General features: G+C 44.5%; 5 protein-coding genes across 5 annotated transcripts; 3 read left to right on the plus strand and 2 right to left on the minus strand.

Moving 5' to 3' along the window:
- Window positions 1-5: 5 nt before the first annotated feature.
- On the plus strand, window positions 6-7941 carry L203_106373 (uncharacterized protein; the record flags this gene model as incomplete). The annotated part of the gene is made up of 18 exons (XM_066215725.1): window positions 6-237; window positions 284-1036; window positions 1081-1758; window positions 1806-2043; window positions 2092-2545; window positions 2592-2831; window positions 2882-3517; window positions 3573-3962; window positions 4016-4159; window positions 4214-4824; window positions 4871-4981; window positions 5032-5224; window positions 5271-6642; window positions 6693-6940; window positions 6991-7257; window positions 7310-7640; window positions 7689-7866; window positions 7926-7941. 18 exons carry the CDS (start codon window positions 6-8, stop codon window positions 7939-7941), a joined length of 7092 nt encoding a protein of 2363 aa, XP_066071822.1.
- A 435-nt stretch (window positions 7942-8376) lies between these two features.
- On the plus strand, window positions 8377-9512 carry L203_106374 (uncharacterized protein; the record flags this gene model as incomplete). The annotated part of the gene is made up of 5 exons (XM_066215726.1): window positions 8377-8596; window positions 8677-8738; window positions 8797-8977; window positions 9034-9367; window positions 9419-9512. The coding sequence occupies 5 exons, from the start codon at window positions 8377-8379 to the stop codon at window positions 9510-9512; spliced, it is 891 nt and encodes a 296-aa protein (XP_066071823.1).
- Window positions 9513-10468: 956 nt separating this feature from the next.
- Window positions 10469-11302, minus strand: L203_106375 (ribosomal protein S19; the record flags this gene model as incomplete). The annotated part of the gene is made up of 5 exons (XM_066215727.1): window positions 10469-10484; window positions 10538-10662; window positions 10719-10904; window positions 10997-11119; window positions 11300-11302. The coding sequence occupies 5 exons, from the start codon at window positions 11300-11302 to the stop codon at window positions 10469-10471; spliced, it is 453 nt and encodes a 150-aa protein (XP_066071824.1).
- An 846-nt stretch (window positions 11303-12148) lies between these two features.
- Window positions 12149-13868, minus strand: L203_106376 (DNA polymerase epsilon subunit B; the record flags this gene model as incomplete). The annotated part of the gene is made up of 7 exons (XM_066215728.1): window positions 12149-12167; window positions 12224-12486; window positions 12541-13056; window positions 13101-13569; window positions 13616-13737; window positions 13796-13819; window positions 13863-13868. 7 exons carry the CDS (start codon window positions 13866-13868, stop codon window positions 12149-12151), a joined length of 1419 nt encoding a protein of 472 aa, XP_066071825.1.
- Window positions 13869-14384: 516 nt separating this feature from the next.
- L203_106377 (uncharacterized protein) lies at window positions 14385-16965 on the plus strand (the record flags this gene model as incomplete). Its single annotated transcript, XM_066215729.1, has 6 exons — window positions 14385-14406; window positions 14538-15145; window positions 15190-16108; window positions 16423-16510; window positions 16559-16898; window positions 16942-16965. The coding sequence occupies 6 exons, from the start codon at window positions 14385-14387 to the stop codon at window positions 16963-16965; spliced, it is 2001 nt and encodes a 666-aa protein (XP_066071826.1).
- Between the last annotated feature and the right edge of the window lie 1185 nt (window positions 16966-18150).

Raw genomic sequence — 18150 nt, forward strand, 5'->3', positions numbered from 1 at the left:
GCAAGATGCCCGCCAATTCTGACGCTCTCGATAACATTTTCCAGCGACTGGCTTCGCGGTCAGAGGAAGTTCGAAGAGCTGCCGGCATCAATCTAGAGGAACATGTCATTACCTATACTCAAGAGTATCCAGGCCACGATGGCTCTAAGGGTATCTGGACAGAAGCATTTCATAAGACGTTTGAGTTTACGAGGAGTAATAACCAGATGGAGAGGCTGGGTGCCATCGTCGCCATATGTGCGTTGTTGTAGGCTGTGGAGATGTCTCACTAATATATTGGTAGCTCAACTGCTTAGGCTAACAAAAGACGATACGCCTGATAGAGCTCAACAAAAGGTTCTGAGACTGTACGAGTATCTCAGACCTCTAACATCATGTTCAGATTCCATTGTAATGTTTCCCGCGGCAGCGGTAGTGGAAGAAATGGTCCGTCAATCGCCCACACTACATACCGATACTTTTCTTGGCAAAGAGATTGGACAAGCGATGGCCATGCTGGATGACACAAGACAAGAGGTCAATAGATTCAGTGCGACATTGTTACTCACAGCTTTTGCTCGCTCAGCGCCCGCAGTGTTCTTTCCGTATATCTCAAAAGTGCTGGATAAGATCTGGATTCCGCTGCGAGATGGTAGAACTGTGGTAAGGGAGAGAGCATCTATGCTTTTATCTACTTGTTTGGATATTGTCAAGGCTCGTGGCGATCGACCTGCCAACGAGACTTACCGTCGGATTTTTGATGAAGCTCGTGTCGGTCTTCTCAAAGCAGGCTCCACCGAAGTTATTCTCGGCTCCCTTCTTGCTTACAATGCGATGCTTCAAAATCAACAGTTGTCGATGTCAGATTATTATCGTTCCATTTGCGAGCTTACTTTTAAATATCGTGATTCTAAAGAAGCATCCATCAGAAAGGCAGTCATTGCTCTCATCCCAAGCATGGCAACGTTCGACAGTGACGACTTTGAAGCTCATTACTTGCATAAAAGTATGACATATTTACTTCAGGCTTTAAATCGACAAGCCGATCGAGATATTGGTGAGTTACTCTGAGTCAATCGTTTCAAAACTTATCAATAGTAGCATATGTTGCCCTTGGTCATATGGCGGTTCACTTGGGATCCAAGATGAGGCCCTTCATTGACGATATCATGAAGATCATACGCGAACAATTGCGTATGCGAGGAAAAAAGAACGCCCCTTATGAGCCCCCGATTTTTCAATGTCTGGCAATGATAGCAACCGCTGTCGGCCCCATGGTTACACGTCAAATGCATGAAATTCTTGACCTCATGTTCCCATGGGGTCTCACAGAGTCTCTCTGCTCTACTCTTCGCTCTTTCGCAAGTCATATTCCGCCATTACTAAAGACTATTCAAGAAAGATTACTGGACGCGTTATCATTGGTGCTGACCGGTCAGTCTTACAGACCCTTGGGAGCACCCGCACCTAGAGGAAATGTTCAGAGGGATATGAACCTCTTGCAGACCAGTGCGGGCGGTCAATCACCAGAGACGCTTGTACTTGCTTTGAAAGTTCTGGGAGAGTTTGACTTTTCAGGCCACACGTTGAATGAGTTCGTGCGTGATGGGGCTTTGCCTTATTTGGAGCATGATTCGCCAGAAGTCAGAAGTGCAGCAATTGCCGCTTCAACACAACTGTATGTTAATGACCCGATTTGTCACCAAACAAGTAGCCATTCGGTAGAGATTGTCAGTGATGTATTGGAGAAGCTTTTGATCGTCGCCATCACTGATCCTAGTGAGTTTGGGAACTTGTTAGTTTTGTTCAAAATTGATGTGAAATAGATCATTCGATAAGATATACTGTGCTCTGCGCTTTGGATGAAAAGTTTGACCGACATCTCGCTCAAGCTGAAGACATTCGCTGCCTTTTTATTGCGTTGAATGACGAGTCATTTGTGAACAGAGAGAGAGCCATAGCAATAATTGGAAGACTGGCTCATCACAATCCTGCTTACGTTATGCCTCACTTGAGAAAAAGTCTTATTAACATTGTAACGGAGTTAGAATACTCTACTAATGCGTAAGTGTTCTCTGTTAGACCTCCAAGACTTTTGTTGACGTTCTATAGGCGGCAAAAGGAGGAGAGCGCCAAACTTCTGTGTTTGCTCATCACAGCAGCCGCAGGTCTTGTCAAGTCTTATGCTGCAACCATTCTTTCGGTCCTTCTCCGCACCGCCTCTTCTCCTGAATCTTCAATTGGCGTACAAGCCAATTGTACAGTATGCATAGGCGAGCTCGCCCGAGTGGCAGGAGCTGAACTTGTGCCCTCCATTGAACCTATTCTTACTCTTGTAGTTGATATGCTCAATGACCAGTCATCTTCTACGAAAAGAGACACTGCCCTCAAGACATTGGGTCAGATAGCCAGTAACACTGGAAATGTGATCCAACCTTATGTGGATTATCCACAGTTGATGGGGGTGTTGTTTAGGTTTCTGAGGAGTGAGACTAATCTTCATGTGAGACAAGAAACAATCAGGACAATTGGTATGCTAGGTGCTTTGGATCCTTTTAAACATAAGGTGTGCTTGAGTTATGTCACCGCAGATTCCAGCTGACAATGTCAAGACATTATTGGGAGAAGTGGATGTTCCAATTGAGGAAGGACCTACCTCAAGAGTCAACGATATTGTGCTGCTCAATAACCACAACTCTTCTGTCAATGACGAGTTCTTTCAAACTGTTGTCATTCATTCTCTCGTCAACGTCCTGCATGATTCGACGTATAAGGATCATTATCAAGCAGTAGAAGCTATCATGATGATTTTTAGAACACAAAGATTGAGATGCGTCAATTTCCTCCCTCAAGTAAGCTCCTGATTCTTCGGTCCAATATAGTTGGTGATTAACCTCATTAGATTGTACCTGCGTTTCTCAACGTCATTAGAATTGCTCATTCCTCTCGTACTGAGCTCTACCTCAAACAGCTTGCGCAGTTTATAACCATCGTCAGACTTCACATCCGAAGCTATCTCAACGATGTTTTTGGCCTTATTCATGAGTTCTGGAATCCTAATTCCACGCTTCAAATAACAATTATTTCCCTTGTTGAGGCTGTCGCTAAAGCTGTTGAAGGCGAATTCAAAGCGTACCTACCAAAGCTATTGCAACAGATCCTAAGATCATTCGATGGAGATTTGTCGGCTAAGAATCTGCCAGAACTACGGCTTAACACTCTTTTACAAATCCTTAAAGCATTTTACGTTTTTGGGACTTCTATTGAAGATTACCTTCATTTGGTCCTGCCTGTTATTGTTCGATCTTTCGAGAATCCTGCTGCTCCCGATACTCTTCGTATTGCTGCTTTGCGCACCACCGGTCAGTTGTGCAGGAAAGTCAACTTTTCCGATCATGCAAGTCAGATCATTCATCCTTTAGTAAGAGCATTAGGAAATAGCTCAGATGAATTGAGGCAAACTGCTATGGAAACTCTTTGCGTACTCGTTTTGCAGTTTGGACCGGATTATGCCATTTTCATCCCTATGGTTAACAAAGTAAGTGCAGCTCCTCAAAGTCTGTTGGAGAAGGAGATGTGCTGATTAGAAGTAGGCATTGGTAGAGAACAAAATTTCTCATCCTGCCTATGAATCCCTTGTCACTAAGCTCCTCAACCGCGAGCGTCTTCCGCCTAACCTAGGGCCTGTTGAGCGTTACGCGACAGACTCCACGGTTGAACCTGCTGCTCCGGAACAATTACCACTCAAGGTCAACCAACAGGCTTTGAAACTTGCATGGGATTGTTCGCATTTAATGAGTACTTCTAGCAGGACCGAGTGGATATCGTGGATAATTGGATTAGGGCATGAGATGATGAGAGAAAGTCCTAGTCAGGCCATACGAGCTGCAAGAAGTCTAGCATTGAGCAGTGTAGCGTTTACCAAAGAGCTTTTCAATGTAGCCTTCTATTCCTGTTGGCAGGAACTGTTTGAGAGTTATCAGGTTAGTCACGATTTGTTTACAAACATGGTGTGATTAACTAACGGAGGAATAAGGAGGATCTTTGGCAGAATCTCGATAGAGCGATCAAAAAGGATGATGTTCCTGGTGATGTTGTTAACATTATCTTGGGTGCCACTCAATTTTTAGAACACGATGAAAAGGAAGTCGCAATTGAGAGCCGTGTTCTTGGAAGCGTCGTATGTAATTTTCCATATATTGCCATTCATAGATCAACTCACAGGTCCTTTTAGGCAGCTAATTACCAGGCACTTGCCGTTGCTTTGCATTACAAAGAGCAAGAATTCTTCTTGGATCCTTCCAAAGACGTTATTGAAGATCTCATTGATGTCAACCAAAAGCTTCAACAGAGTGATGCTGCTTGGGGCACGCTTGAGTGGGCTCAAACCCATATGGGTATGACAACAGAAGTTGAGTGGTATGAGAAACTTGGCAGATGGGAGGAAGCTCTTCAAGTTTGGAATCAGCGAGACGCGGATCCTGATTCCAAATTCCATGAGTGGGACATCACTGAAGGCAAAGTAGCTTGCCTTCATGCCATGGGCGAATGGGAGCAATTGTCTGACTTTGTACAAGCTCGATGGGCAAAGAGGTCAGCGGAGGAGAAAAAATTACTCTCGCCTCGTGCAGCGGCAGCAAGTTGGTCTTTGAAGCAATGGGACTTGATGGACGATTACATTGCGGCTATGAAAGGCGATGGCGCAGACAGGGCATTTTTTAAGGCTATCCTGGCCGTTCATAGGAACCAGTTCAGTACCGCGTCGAAACAAATTGCAAAGGCAAGGGAGAGGCTGGATCCAGAGTTAACAACTTTGACCGGAGACAGCTATGGTCGAGCTTATGAGTGAGTCATCTTGCATTCACAATAATTCAAGCTTATAGGTTTGCAGTACCGTTGTGAGGATCCAAATGCTAGCTGAATTAGAGGAAATCATCTCATACAAGGATCATGCTGATGACCCAGCCCGACAAGAGATGCAACGACAGACCTGGAAGAAACGGTGAGATCTGCATTTTTAATTTAAAGACGATTAGATCTAATTTCTCTCAGATTGGCTGGATGTCAGCGCGACGTCGAAGTTTGGCAGCGTATCTTACAAGTGCGATCTTTAGTTCTGAAGCCTAATGAGGATATGGACACTTGGATAGAATTCGCGGATTTATGTAGGACATCAGACAGGCTCAATCTTGCTGAGAAAACGTTAACATCTCTCGTTGGATTCCCATACCCTTCAATGGATGATGTACGTAACACATTTTCTTCGCTAACATGAAGGCTGATCATTTCAGGATATGCAAACTAGAGGCCGTGCGCCTCCACCTATCATTTTCGCCTATCTGCGCATGGCATGGGCGAAAAATCTGCAGAATGGTAGTCGCGAAGAACGATACGAGACCCTACAACACCTTCGAGACTTTACTGACCAACTTACTCAAGATGTTGGAATTGGGGCAAGAGATGCAAACGGTCAACTCATGCTGCCAGACCAAAAGCTTTATGGTTCCTATACCAAACTTCTTGCTCAGTGCCATGTCGAGCTGGGTCAGTGGCAAGCATCGATCCGAGAAAATCAAGCATCTTCCGATCCTTCTGGTATACTTCACGACTACTCTCTTGCTACTGAGCTTGATCCTGATTGGTATCAAGCTTGGCACACCTGGGCTCTTGCCAACTTTGAAGTCATAACACAGCTTGAAGTCTCTCAACAAGGCCTCTCTGCAGTTCATTTCACAACTTATATCATACCTGCTGTTGAAGGTTTTTTGAAATCTATCTCTTTATCTCCTGGTAATTCACTTCAGGATACATTGAGGTTGTTGACTCTTTGGTTCACATATGGATATTCAAGCGGCGTGACAGCAGCTGTCAGCCAAGGATTACCTACAGTAAACATCGATGTTTGGCTTGAGGTCATCCCTCAAATTATTGCTCGTATTCAAACCCCTCGTCAATCAATCCAGCAACTTCTTGTCCAACTTTTGCAGGATATTGGAAAGGCCCATCCACAAGCTCTTATCTATCCTCTGACGGTCGCTTCTAAATCGATGGTCGCTGCCCGTCGAACGGTTGCTCAAAACATCACTCGCAAGATGCGCGAACATTCTCAGAAAATCGTTGACCAAGCTGAGCTGGTCAGTACCGAATTGATCCGAGCTGCAATCTTGTGGCATGAAATGTGGTATGATGGTTTAGAAGAAGCATCAAAACATTACTTTGGAGATCACGATATTCCAGGAATGTTGTCTGTCCTTGAGCCTTTGCACGACTTGGTTGAGGCAGGTCCTCAGACTTTACGTGAGACTTCATTTATTCAATCATTTGGACATGATCTTCGTATTGCCAAGGAGCATCTCAAGCGTTACCGCATCTCTCAGGATGGCACCGAGATACAGCAAGCTTGGGATGTTTACTATTCTGTCTTCCAGCGTTTGGGTAAACAGCTCAAGCTTTTGAATGTCATAGAGTTACAGTATGTCTCACCCAAGTTGATGGCTGTAAGGGACCTCGACATTGCTGTTCCTGGGACATACCAGAGCGGCAAACCAGTCATTGGCATCAAAAGTGTTGTGCCAACATCCAAAGTTATCGCATCCAAACAGAAGCCAAGACAATTCAGTTTGCGAGGTATGGATGGGAAAGAGTATACGTACTGTCTTAAGGGTGGGTACTTGCCCAAATATTTGAAAAGATCTTGCTAACTAGGGGAATAGGTCACGAAGATTTGCGACAGGATGAGCGAGTCATGCAACTCTTTGGTCTCGTCAACACTCTCCTCAACGCTGACCATGAATGTGCCAAGCGACATCTTAGTATCCAGCGATATTCTGTCACTCCCTTATCTCCCAGTGCTGGTCTACTGGGTTGGGTGTCTCACAGTGATACTATGCATGTGTTGATCAAACAGTATCGAGATCAGAGAAAGATTCTAGTAGATATTGAACATAAGCTTATGTTACAGGTAAGCTTTTATCATGAGACTAATGTAGCTGATTACTGACACCTTTGTAGATGTCTGATGACAGTTACGAGTCTCTTCCTCTTCTACACAAAGTGGAAATCTTTCAGTATGCTTTAGATAACACAACTGGTCAAGACCTATATCGCATTTTGTGGCTTAAGTCTCGTAACTCTGATATATGGCTTGAAAGAAGAACGACCTACACCCGAAGTCTTGGTCTGAATTCAATGGTTGGTTATATCTTGGGTCTGGGTGATCGACATCCTTCAAACTTGCTGCTTGACCAGAAATCCGGCAAAATTGTGCATATTGACTTTGTAAGTTGCTAGTAATTTGATAAGGGGTCGTTAATTTAATGTTTGCAACAAGGGTGATTGTTTCGAAGTCGCTCAATTACGAGAAAAATATCCCGAAAAGGTCCCTTTTCGTCTTACCAGAATGCTCATCCATGCTATGGAAGTTTGTGGTATTACTGGTAACTTTTCGAGAAGTTGTGAAGTCTCCATGGAAGTTCTTCGTGATAACCGAGAATCTCTTATGGCGGTTCTCGAAGCCTTCGTGTACGACCCCCTCTTTGCCTGGCGTCTAACAGCAACGGACAAGAGACCGGGTGGTGTGGGAGAGGTGAAGGACTTGGACGATCCTGCTGCATATGGAAAACAGAGAAAGAACAAGGCGAACGAGACAGAGATTTTGAACGGTTGGTGTTGTCAAGTGGAATCTTGTTTAATACTTATGCCCTGTCTAGACGCTGAGAATACGGAAGTGAAGAATGATAAAGGCTTACAAGTCATCGATCGAGTGCGAAGGAAGCTGACAGGGCGGGACTTCAAGCCAGACGTTGTACTTGATGTCAAAGTCCAAGTAGAGAAGCTTGTTGTAGAGGCGACAAAGACAGAAAATCTCTGTGTGGCGTTTTTAGGATGGTGGGTAACAAAACAATGACTTTCAGCTCCAAGAGTGGTTTGCTAATGCTCACTCGCAGGTGTTCATTCTGGTGATACAGATAACAGTATAAAGAATGTAAATAAGGGGAGGATTTCCTTTCCCGACAATCTCGTCTTTGTAATTTTGTAGAGGTAACTCATGGCATAATGTCTTGGTATTATGGCAAACTGGGCAGGCGCTCTCTTTTGACCAATTTAATTGCTGAAAATGACAGCAAACGGCCAGATGGTCGTCCTCATTGCATTGTGTAACACTTTTGATATCAGAAGCGCAATTTTTCATCTTGAGAAATACTTTGACGGCCTAAAAATCATCTGAAAATGACATTATTGCTGCCTCCACCGGTGGATGTCACTTTGCGAATTAAAAGCAACTCCTGTTGTAAATCTTGATCTTTTACATGTAATCTTCTACCCACCACGTCTATATATATAACTTTATCTCACCTTTGCCTCTTTACGTCTTGCAGGATCAATATATGCAGCGTGATGGGGAAACCTTCAGATCTTGCCAGCCGTATTGTAATACTAGACGAGCTTCCCAATATCCACCTACCTCCTCTGCCAGAAATACGTGACGTTGACCTTCGAAAGCAAGTCTTTACCCATTCAAGCTATTTGGCAGTACCCAAGCAGCATGCTTTGTTTGAGAGAGAAGACATTCATTTAGATAATGAGAAACTGGAACATGTTGGGGATGCGCTGCTTGGTGAGTGATTGATGAAAAGATGTACTTAATAGCTGGCAAAGAGGTCAGAGTGGGTATCTGATAGTCAAATTCATCTTTAGGATGCATTGTTACCTGCCTCTTGCACAATATGTATCCAACGTTGAACCCTGGCAATGCAACGGTGCGTGAGCAAAGCCCATTAGAAGGTAGCTTCTAGCTAAAGTTGCTAGCTGCTGTAGGTCATGAAGTCGCTCCTCGTTTGCAATGAAACGCTTTCCCAGCTGTCCAAACGCTATCACATGCCTGACCTTCTCATCGCCAATGTCAATGCCTCTCATGTTTTAAAGACTAGCACGAAAACAACCGCCAACATATTTGAAGCTTATATCGCAGGGCTTTTTTATTCTTTTCTCAAGCATGGTGGGATCTTTTGGCCCAGGGTTTTATATATGCTCACAGTCGTGCAAACCGTATAGGTGATCATAGTGAGGGCAACAACGGCGGCAAGCCTAGAACTCACGGTGATGGAATCATGCACCTCGAGGCTTGGCTTGAGCCACTATTTGCTCCAATTGCTGAGTGGATCTTGGGCTATATGAAGGAAGAGCAGGAGAAATTAGAGGCAGAGAACATTGAGAAGATGGATATAGAAGACGCAGAAATGGACGCTTTGGCAGTAGGTGCTTCTGGCAGGCTCAATGAGTACTTTGCAGCAAAAGGAGCCGGAGTACCGACTTATGAGTATGATCAAGCTGGAGCCGATCTGTGGCTTTGCAGAGTTGTTGCTGTAGATAAGACTGGAAGAGAATGGTGAGTAGATATTATATGGGTGCGATGAATTTTATGCTTACTTTCAATAAGGCATGGGACAGCCATAAGATCTACTAAGAAGAAAGCATCAACAGTCGCTGCATACAAGATTATTATGCAACTTCAAGCTCTACTGTGGACGTAGAACGGGCTCTGTCTGAGGGAAGTTTTGTAAGAAGTAACATTAGGTAGTGTAATTTAGCTCATTCAATTGATATTTGAAGGAGGTTTCTGGTGACTAAGGAGTGCTGTCATAGTGTTAACACACTGCAACGGTTTCACAAGAGACTGAGCTCTATTCGCGCATCTTGGATAACCTTCTATTTTGCCGGAAAGTCCTAACAAATTGTAGCGACTAGAGCCATGCTGCATTTCAGTTCAACACTTCTGTATTACAACCTTGATTCTTTCCCCTTAAGCTCAACGACTAGCTGATATTGTTTTTGGAGGTATTTGACGAGTTGATTTGAAAGCATTTCTTTAGTGTTTATTGGCTATGGATAATATACGGGTGTTGCAAGAAGATCTCAAACTGAAATTCTCATTGCCAGCAGATACGGACTATCCCTCGAAGGTTACTACAGGTATCTTGTCAAAGGCGAGCATATCGCTGTAAATCAACTTCAATTCCAAGTTGATTGAGGGGAAGCTCAAACATACAAGCGACACGTTTGAGGCTGTAGAGGAAACCGTTGTTGAGAATGCAATCTTCCTCACCATTGAATACAAAGACTATCCAATAGATAGAAATCAGACTCCAATCCCCTTGCTACTACAAGAAAGATGTTAATTCAAACGTGACTGGCGTAAATTTGCGAAAGTTTAATATGATAAAATTCTTATGAGTAATCATCACCCTGTCCGCTTCTGCCTCATAAAAGTCAAATTTGAAGTGTGCCCAAGTATAGATAAACGAGCAGAGATCTCTGCAGAGTCATATTGTGTTTTTAACGTGATGTTTGATGCGAGTTTTGGTTGGTTAATTACAAAGTCAACATCGAATGAGCCAAAGAGATAACTCAGGAAAAATGGGCATTGTATCTGCATACCGATACAAAACCATCCGCTAACCCTACAACCCTAATCTGGACTTGTGATCGTTTATTTAAGAGGAACGCTACGATTGTTATCAGCATTTCCTTACAGCCCACAGCTATCCAGATGACATACAATCGGGAGTCCTTCATGTTGGCACCTCGAGAGTGACCGACAGGCTTATAGGTAATGGAGAATTCACCGAGGTAGTGACCAGTCATCTCGGGTTTAATTTCAACAGTTGTGAAAGTTTTACCGTTCTACTATCTCATCAATACCCAAATCCGGACTTCGACTTTAGTATAATGTGACATACGTAGACACCAACGACAGAGCCAATCATTTCAGGAACGATAATCATGTCTCGCAAGTGGGTCTTCACCATAGCAGGCTTCTCGTTTGCACCGGCCTCAGTCTTGGCCTTTCGAAGCTTCTTGATGAGACCGAGAGGTCGTCGCTTGAGACCTCGTTGGAACCTCCTTCGGGCGCGGGCATGAACAAGCTGTTGGCAGAGTGCATTGTATGGGAATTGGAGAGGAGCAAGAGATATTGTTATCAGTAAGAGACCAGAATAAATTGTCGCCAGAGACATACGTTGATAAAGTCTTCGTTAGAGAGGTCAAGGAGGTTGTCGAGCTCGACGCCCCGGTACTGGTACTTCCTAAAGGATCGAGAAGCCTTCTTGGCAGCAGCTTCCTCTTGAGAAGTGAATTCAGCCTGGAAATGTTTCGTTAGTCATTATTTTCAGGCTACATTATAGAAATTCTCCGTCTGCCTCTTCTTTGACAGTTGCCTTGCTCCTCTTCTGGTTCTCTCAAGACGCTCCTTCTTGTCCAATCCCTCTTTATAATAGTTTCCTCTTTTATTCCCTTTATACCCGAGGATCGTCCAACTCACCATTTTCTACAATTGACAGCAACGATGCCAGCGATAAAGGTGATCAACAGCAAGTCGATGTCGAGACGGACAAAATGGACAATGACGGTTAGAAGGGTAGGTCGAAGCAATTAGTCAGCTTCTTTCTTTTGATATATTATTTACGTACAAATCTTGATGCGTAGAAAGAGAAGAGATGTCGAATTTTGCATGAAACCCAGAAACTGCTGCCAGGGAGAGTTCCATTCGGTCTTTAACGGCATTTTGAATCACGAGTTTGGAAGAAATACTTGTGGCGAAATCTGGTTCCGCACTTTCCCTTCCAACTATGAAGAGTTTATCCCATCAATGTGCGGTCTCCTCCGCCGTTCCTGGTTGTTGCATTTCTACAAATTATCCAAAACAACAACATTCTTTCTTCTTTCTTCAACCTCGATGCACTGTTTAGCAGTGCTCTCTCCTCCCTTTAACTATTGTAATGGGAAGGAAAGAAACGGAGCGGGGACAGAGAGAATTATCGAGTAGTCTCGTCCATTGTAAGCACCATAACAGGGTGTTGAGATAGCCTTTCTAACATCCGGAGGCTATCTTGGATGAGAGTCTTGACATATTTCTTATATGTTGTTGTGTTGTCAACGAATGTCATCTTATGTCAATCTAAGGGATACTTTTCTTGATCTCCCTACATGTGCATGTGAATAAGTATAAAAGAACTGTTGAATGTACTGATATCACCTTAGTACTGAAGTTGGACTACAAACAGTATATAATATACAAGTGAACAAGAAATGCAAATGCATATTACTATACAACAAGGTTTGAATTAATGCACCACAACCAAAACCATGTCGTCTCTTGACCTTCCAAGCATCATTCTAATGTTAAGACACTGCTCCACTAAATCAGCAATCAACATCCAGTAAACTTCGAAAAAACAATACTCGCCTTCTTTCGCTCTTCCCCGTCGCAGGGTAATACATACTCCACTCAAATTCCCATCCATCTTCACCTATTCCCCTTACAAACTTTCCAGGGTTGAACACATGACAACCTTCGTATGTTAGTTCATACTTTTCATATTTGTCTGCCAGAACCAATGCGGATGGCATTGGATAAAGTCGCAAAGCATGATCGAATTCCCATAGAGTTGGGCGTATCGTTAGTGGGAGGGGAGACAAATGTGTTTGGTCTAGTATAGTTTGAACAAACTAGCATGTTTAAGCTGCCTTGCTCTCTTGAGTATACAAACCAAAAATACATACGTATCGTTTCATATCCACCCCATCGCCTTCTTTACAGACCACCAAATTTCTGATCATCTTGCCCATTAAATTTTCCCTACAAATCACAATTTCCATACCGAAATACTTTATTCGACAGGGATTACTGACGAATTGGGCGTTTGGTATTTTGGAAATGAGTTGGGAAGCCAAAGCAGATGGTATCGCAGGACGAGGGAGAACAGGTGAAGACCATGGATCGGCAGGACCAGGTACAAAGACGAAATGGCTTGAATGTAATAATGGAATGGAAATCAACAGTTCCGTCAGTCCGTTGAACCCTCGAATATACTGATCCATTCCTTCATCACATTGCCAGCCTGCTTGACAGAAGTTGCCACAGAGGACAAAGACCATTGGTCGATATTCTGCTGTATTGGCATATCCTTCAAACATTTGTTGAAGGGCAGAGAGGACTCGGGGATGGTCTAACCAAATGTCAGAGAGGACAACAAAAGATACTTGTGTATTTGCGAGGACTGTTGGGAGATACTTTTGCTATCAAGAGGTCAGGTATAATCAAGTCTTTTCAATAGACGGACCTCTTCTTTGATGGATATGGCTCCTCCACCAAGGAAATCGATATGTCCATGTAAAGATCTTGCAACCTCTCTTTTTTCGCTTGGTGGATGTCCCAATGCCAACACTCTGACTTTTTCCTCTACAGTCCATTCTCCTTCGATAAGTACCATGCATCCCTCGGTAAACAAGCCCTCCCCAGGAACAGCATCTTCCATATCTAGCTCTACCATTCCATCGGGATCTTCCAAACAGAGAGCACCAGCAGGCGAACGACACAAGATGCCAAAGAGGAGGAATAGTTGGTTGGGTCGGCCGAGGAGTTGACGAGTTGAAGATAGCTTGAGATAAGTTGAACGATCGGTGCCTCCAATAGCTGGGGGAGTGAAGTTTTCGTTTCGTAGGATGATGTCTTTGATGATTGCCCAGCGCTCTCGAAGAAATGCAGATTTTGAGGCAGCATCGCCGGCGAGACTAGGCTTGTTTTTTGCTCTGAGTTGTGTGAGAGAAGTATGGCTCATGAATTGATTTCACTTACATGACAAACCCAGAACGAACCGAGTCGAAGCGAATAGCAGGCATTTTGAACGCATCAATAACTGAAAAGTGAGACTCGACATTGACTTCAGAAGGGTCTGCTATTTGAGAGTCTTCTGTGGTCTTTACAAATACGTATCAGTGGCAATATCACGAAAGCGACCCATGGGTAGAAGCGCACACCGAGTTGGAGATTTTCAAATGCCTTTTTGAGCGCCGGAAGCGAGACGAGTGAGGATGAATCTAACTCTCATCAGGGCACGAAGAAGCCGGATGTGACTCACCTTCCGCTTTGAGATACTCTTTCGCCCAGAGTTCTAAGCCAATAATCCATTCTTCTTCGGGTATGTCATTCTACAGCTGATGTTTACAAGTATTTCAACTATCACTATATTTTACACACCTCATTAAGTACCTGTTCAATATGATGCAATGCAGCGGCTGGCAGTGTAAGCGAGTGCTTAGTGGAAAAAACCTGGTAGAATGTTAGAATGCCTCTAGCGATTCCAAACATACCTTGACAATGGCCGCTCGCATCTTTCGAACCATTTTGGCAAGTATTTATAAAGTCAACGACGAAAAGACGCGTCGTAAATATATAAAAACGTCAAAACGCGCGGTGGAGGTAAACGGGGTGATCAAATAGGTAGATAGGCGCGTCCATAGCAAAAGATGACTAGGCGCGCCTAATTAATTCATGGTCTATCACTTATTGGGTCCCACAACTCCTTTACTTTCTCTTTTCATCACAACAGACCCAGCGAAACATTATGGCGCTGAGAAAGCTGCAGGGTAAGCATAAAATGATCCTCATCGAGCGTGTTTGTAGCTACAGATACTGACGAAATGCTTGTATTGCTGTGGCAATGAATGAACCACCCTCTCTTACTTATACTTTTCTGTTTCTTTCCTTGTGGTAATAGCGGAAATTGATAGGACGCTCAAGTCCGTTGCCACTGGCGTAGAGGTCTTCGAAGGCACTTTTGATAAACTCAACCATGCCACCAACACTACACAGAAAGATAAGCTGGAAAATGATCTCAAAACGCAAATCAAGAAACTCCAGCGTATGCGTGATCAAATCAAAGCATGGCTTGGAAACGGCGACATTAAGGACAAAACACAGTTGTTAGAGAACAGGCGGTTGATTGAAACGCAAATGGAGCGTTTTAAAGCTTTAGAAAAAGAGACAAAGATGAAGGCATTCTCCAAGGAAGGCCTCATTGCCCAGTCTAGGCTTGATCCAGCAGAAAAAGCCAAGCGAGACGTCATAGACTGGATTGGATCAACCACAGATGAGCTTTCGCGTCAAATTGAGCAGACTGAAGCTGAAGCAGAAACGCTTCAAGCTACAAAGAAAAAGAAGCAAAGCAGCGAGAGACTGGAGGAGCTCGAAGAATTGAACGAAAGAAGAGAGTGGCATATCGGAAGACTTGAAATTGTACAGAGAATGTTGGAGAATGGTCAATTAGGCGTCTCAGACGTGGAAGATATCCAAGAAGATGTCAAGTATTTCGTTGAGGCCAACATGGTGAGACATCCATAATCAAACTGTACATTCTAACAATGGAATAGGAGGAAGACTTTGACTTTGACAATGGTATCTACGACGAACTTAATCTTCAAGATCTTGAGGAAGACTATCATGACTTTACACATGACCATGCTGAACAAACTCCTCTTTCTCCTTCTCCAGAGCCAATTGCAAAGACTCCAGCCAAAACCCCTGCTCCCGATAAGATAACCCCGGCCAAGGGTCGCTCTGCTTCACATACGTCTCAGCCTGAAACCGAAGAGCCAAGTAGCCCAATAACGAAGAAGACACCATTAAAAAAGACGACTATGGATAAGGAAAAAAAGGAAAAGGAAAAAGAGGAGAAAAAGAAAGAAGAAAAAGAGAAGAAGGAGCGTGAACGTGAACGTGAAGAACGAGAGAAAGAGAAAGAAGAGCGAGAGAAGTCCTCTACTGCACCTACCCCTGCCAAGCCTGTATCTCTACCTCCGATCCGCTATGCGGCAGCGGCTGCAGCGGCTGTATCTGGTTCTTCATCTGTTCCTGTGGGTCATGTTGCTGCGCCTATTCATGAAAGTCCCAAAGAAGAGAAGCAAGAACCTCAACCTCAACTTTCTTCCCTTCCGCCTCCACCGCCAGGACTCTATTCTACGCCTAGTCAAGGCCCTCAAACGCAACAACCACAACAACCACAACAACCTCTGGCTCCTGTTCCTACGCCTGCGCCTGCCCAATCTGAGCATGCACCAAGCATTTCTGCTCCTTCGGATAATGCCGCAACTACTGCATCTCTAGCGCATTCACAGACGCCTGCACTTCAAGCTCAACAACCATCTCAACAGCAGTATATACAGCAACAACAACCGCCACAACCACCACAGCCGTCACAGCCGTCACAACCGTCACAACCACAACCGCAGCAACAAGAGGCAGGTGTCATGGGCAATTTAATGCAAAGCTTTGAGGTAGCAAAAGAGATTTGTGAGTATGAATGTTTAGTATGCAAAATGGGCTGGGGATGCGTCTTCCATTATCCCAGGGGGTGGGGTATACCCAAGCGATTGCGCCAAAAGAAATGGAACTGGTCCAAAGATATGAGTGTTTCTACTGTCGGTGATGGTGTATCTATGCGGACTGGCATGGGCGTAAGTAACATGGAGACTATCATGTTGAATGGCGTCGATGTGCTTTCCGGCGCCACACACAATTATAGAAGGCGCAGAGGGGAAAACGGGGGTGAGGGCGAGGAGGAGTCGTGATATCCAGAAACTGATTGCTGACATATGACACCATAGCCAAAAGGAGAGGAGAAGACGGAGGCGACCTTCAGTTGGCACTGGAAGGAAGTTTTGCAAATGTGCCTCAGCAAATTGATGCTGAGCCGTAAGTCACCGTATAGTACGCCAAGCAGTTCTTACTGACGGGTGGCAGACCAAGGTATTATCATCCCAAAAACCCAATCAAGACCCCGTCCCACTATCCCCAATCACCTCTGCCTCTACTTGCCTCCCCCTCGCCTGCACTGTTTGCCCGGCTCGATCTCGACCAACTGTTTTACATCTTTTACTACATGACTGGTACCTACCATCAATGGCTTGCTGCCAGAGAGCTGAAGAAGCAAAGTTGGAGGTTCCACAAGCAGTACCTGACATGGTTTCAACGTGCACACAATCCTCAGGCTATCACTGGAGATTATGAACAAGGGGGATACTACTACTTTGACTGGGAGAACAGCTGGTGCCAGAGAAGAAAGAGCGATTTCAGATTTGAGGTAGGTGTTTGGCGTCACTGGGCGTAGGACTGACGTGTTATAGTACCGATGGTTATCAGATCATTGATAACGTCACGTGATTTAGCAGCTCACTCCTTTCCAGATTTCGAATACAAGCTCTTTTTTCCCATGCATCGAGTTACCATGCCATGTTTCATGTTTCATACCGGGTGGATGATGGGCGCTGATCGATTAACCCCGTTGATAGGGATCGATGAAACACGAAAGACGTATACGATGGGCGCTGCTAACTTGAGACACGGATAATAATTAAGATGGACAGCCATTTTTCGGTAGAGTCCGTTCTTTACTGATCTGCGGTTTTCCGTCTATTCGCGAAATTCGGGAAACCGAACCGACGTAACAAATCTGGCCCATAGTGTTTGCCTGCGCAAGATACAATACTGCTTCCACCCATTAGCTAGAAATCCTCATCGCTTTTACAAGACACAGTATCGGCTCTCCATTATGACCAACCCATAGCCGAAATATTGGTATCGGTCCTATTTGTTCCTACCAACGATCACTTGGACGGGTTGTCCCATCCCGCTGCCTTCGACGCATGATGGGGTAAGAGGAGGGTGAGTCTGCAGCTCACGATGGTATGTCTCTTACTCTGCGGACAAGGAATTGCCAGAAAGACAGAGAACGCTGGAAGCGAATCAGCCAAGCATGACAAAACATTTACGTAACGACAAGACGCAGTGATGAGATAGGACAAAAGGAGGTAATTAACGGTAAGCCCTCTGTGAGTCACGGTCCGTGCATAGGCACGGCTAGCTGCCAATCTGCAAAGATGAGGCGAGAATCAGTATGGCTGCTAGCACCTGTGTGGTGAGTGGGGGGACTGAATAAGGTTGATGGGATGGATGATGAGAGGTGACGAGACCCCAGTTCACGACGGGCGGCGAGCGCCGAAAGCTGCGCCAGCAAACAAAAGCCATATGGGCGATTAATCATGGCCCAATGGAGGAAATCGTGATAGCATAAGGTATGGCTGATTAAGTTGGACAGACAATAGCTGATGGTTGTTGCTTTTGTATGGTCGTCCTAGTTTGGCAGTACTTCCTATAAGCTCTATCCTTTCATTGTCCGCCTATAGTTTCCATATGCTGCTATATGATTCTCATACGCCGCTCCCCCACATCTACCACTCCTTTCGGGTCTTTTCATCTACTGTGTATATATGATGAAAAATGATGGACGCTAACCCCTAAGCCAGGCACGCTATCGAGCATACCTTTTCACCCAT

Source organism: Cryptococcus depauperatus, chromosome 8 (genome assembly GCF_001720195.1).
Source record: "Cryptococcus depauperatus CBS 7841 chromosome 8, complete sequence".
Lineage (NCBI taxonomy): Eukaryota > Fungi > Basidiomycota > Tremellomycetes > Tremellales > Cryptococcaceae > Cryptococcus > Cryptococcus depauperatus.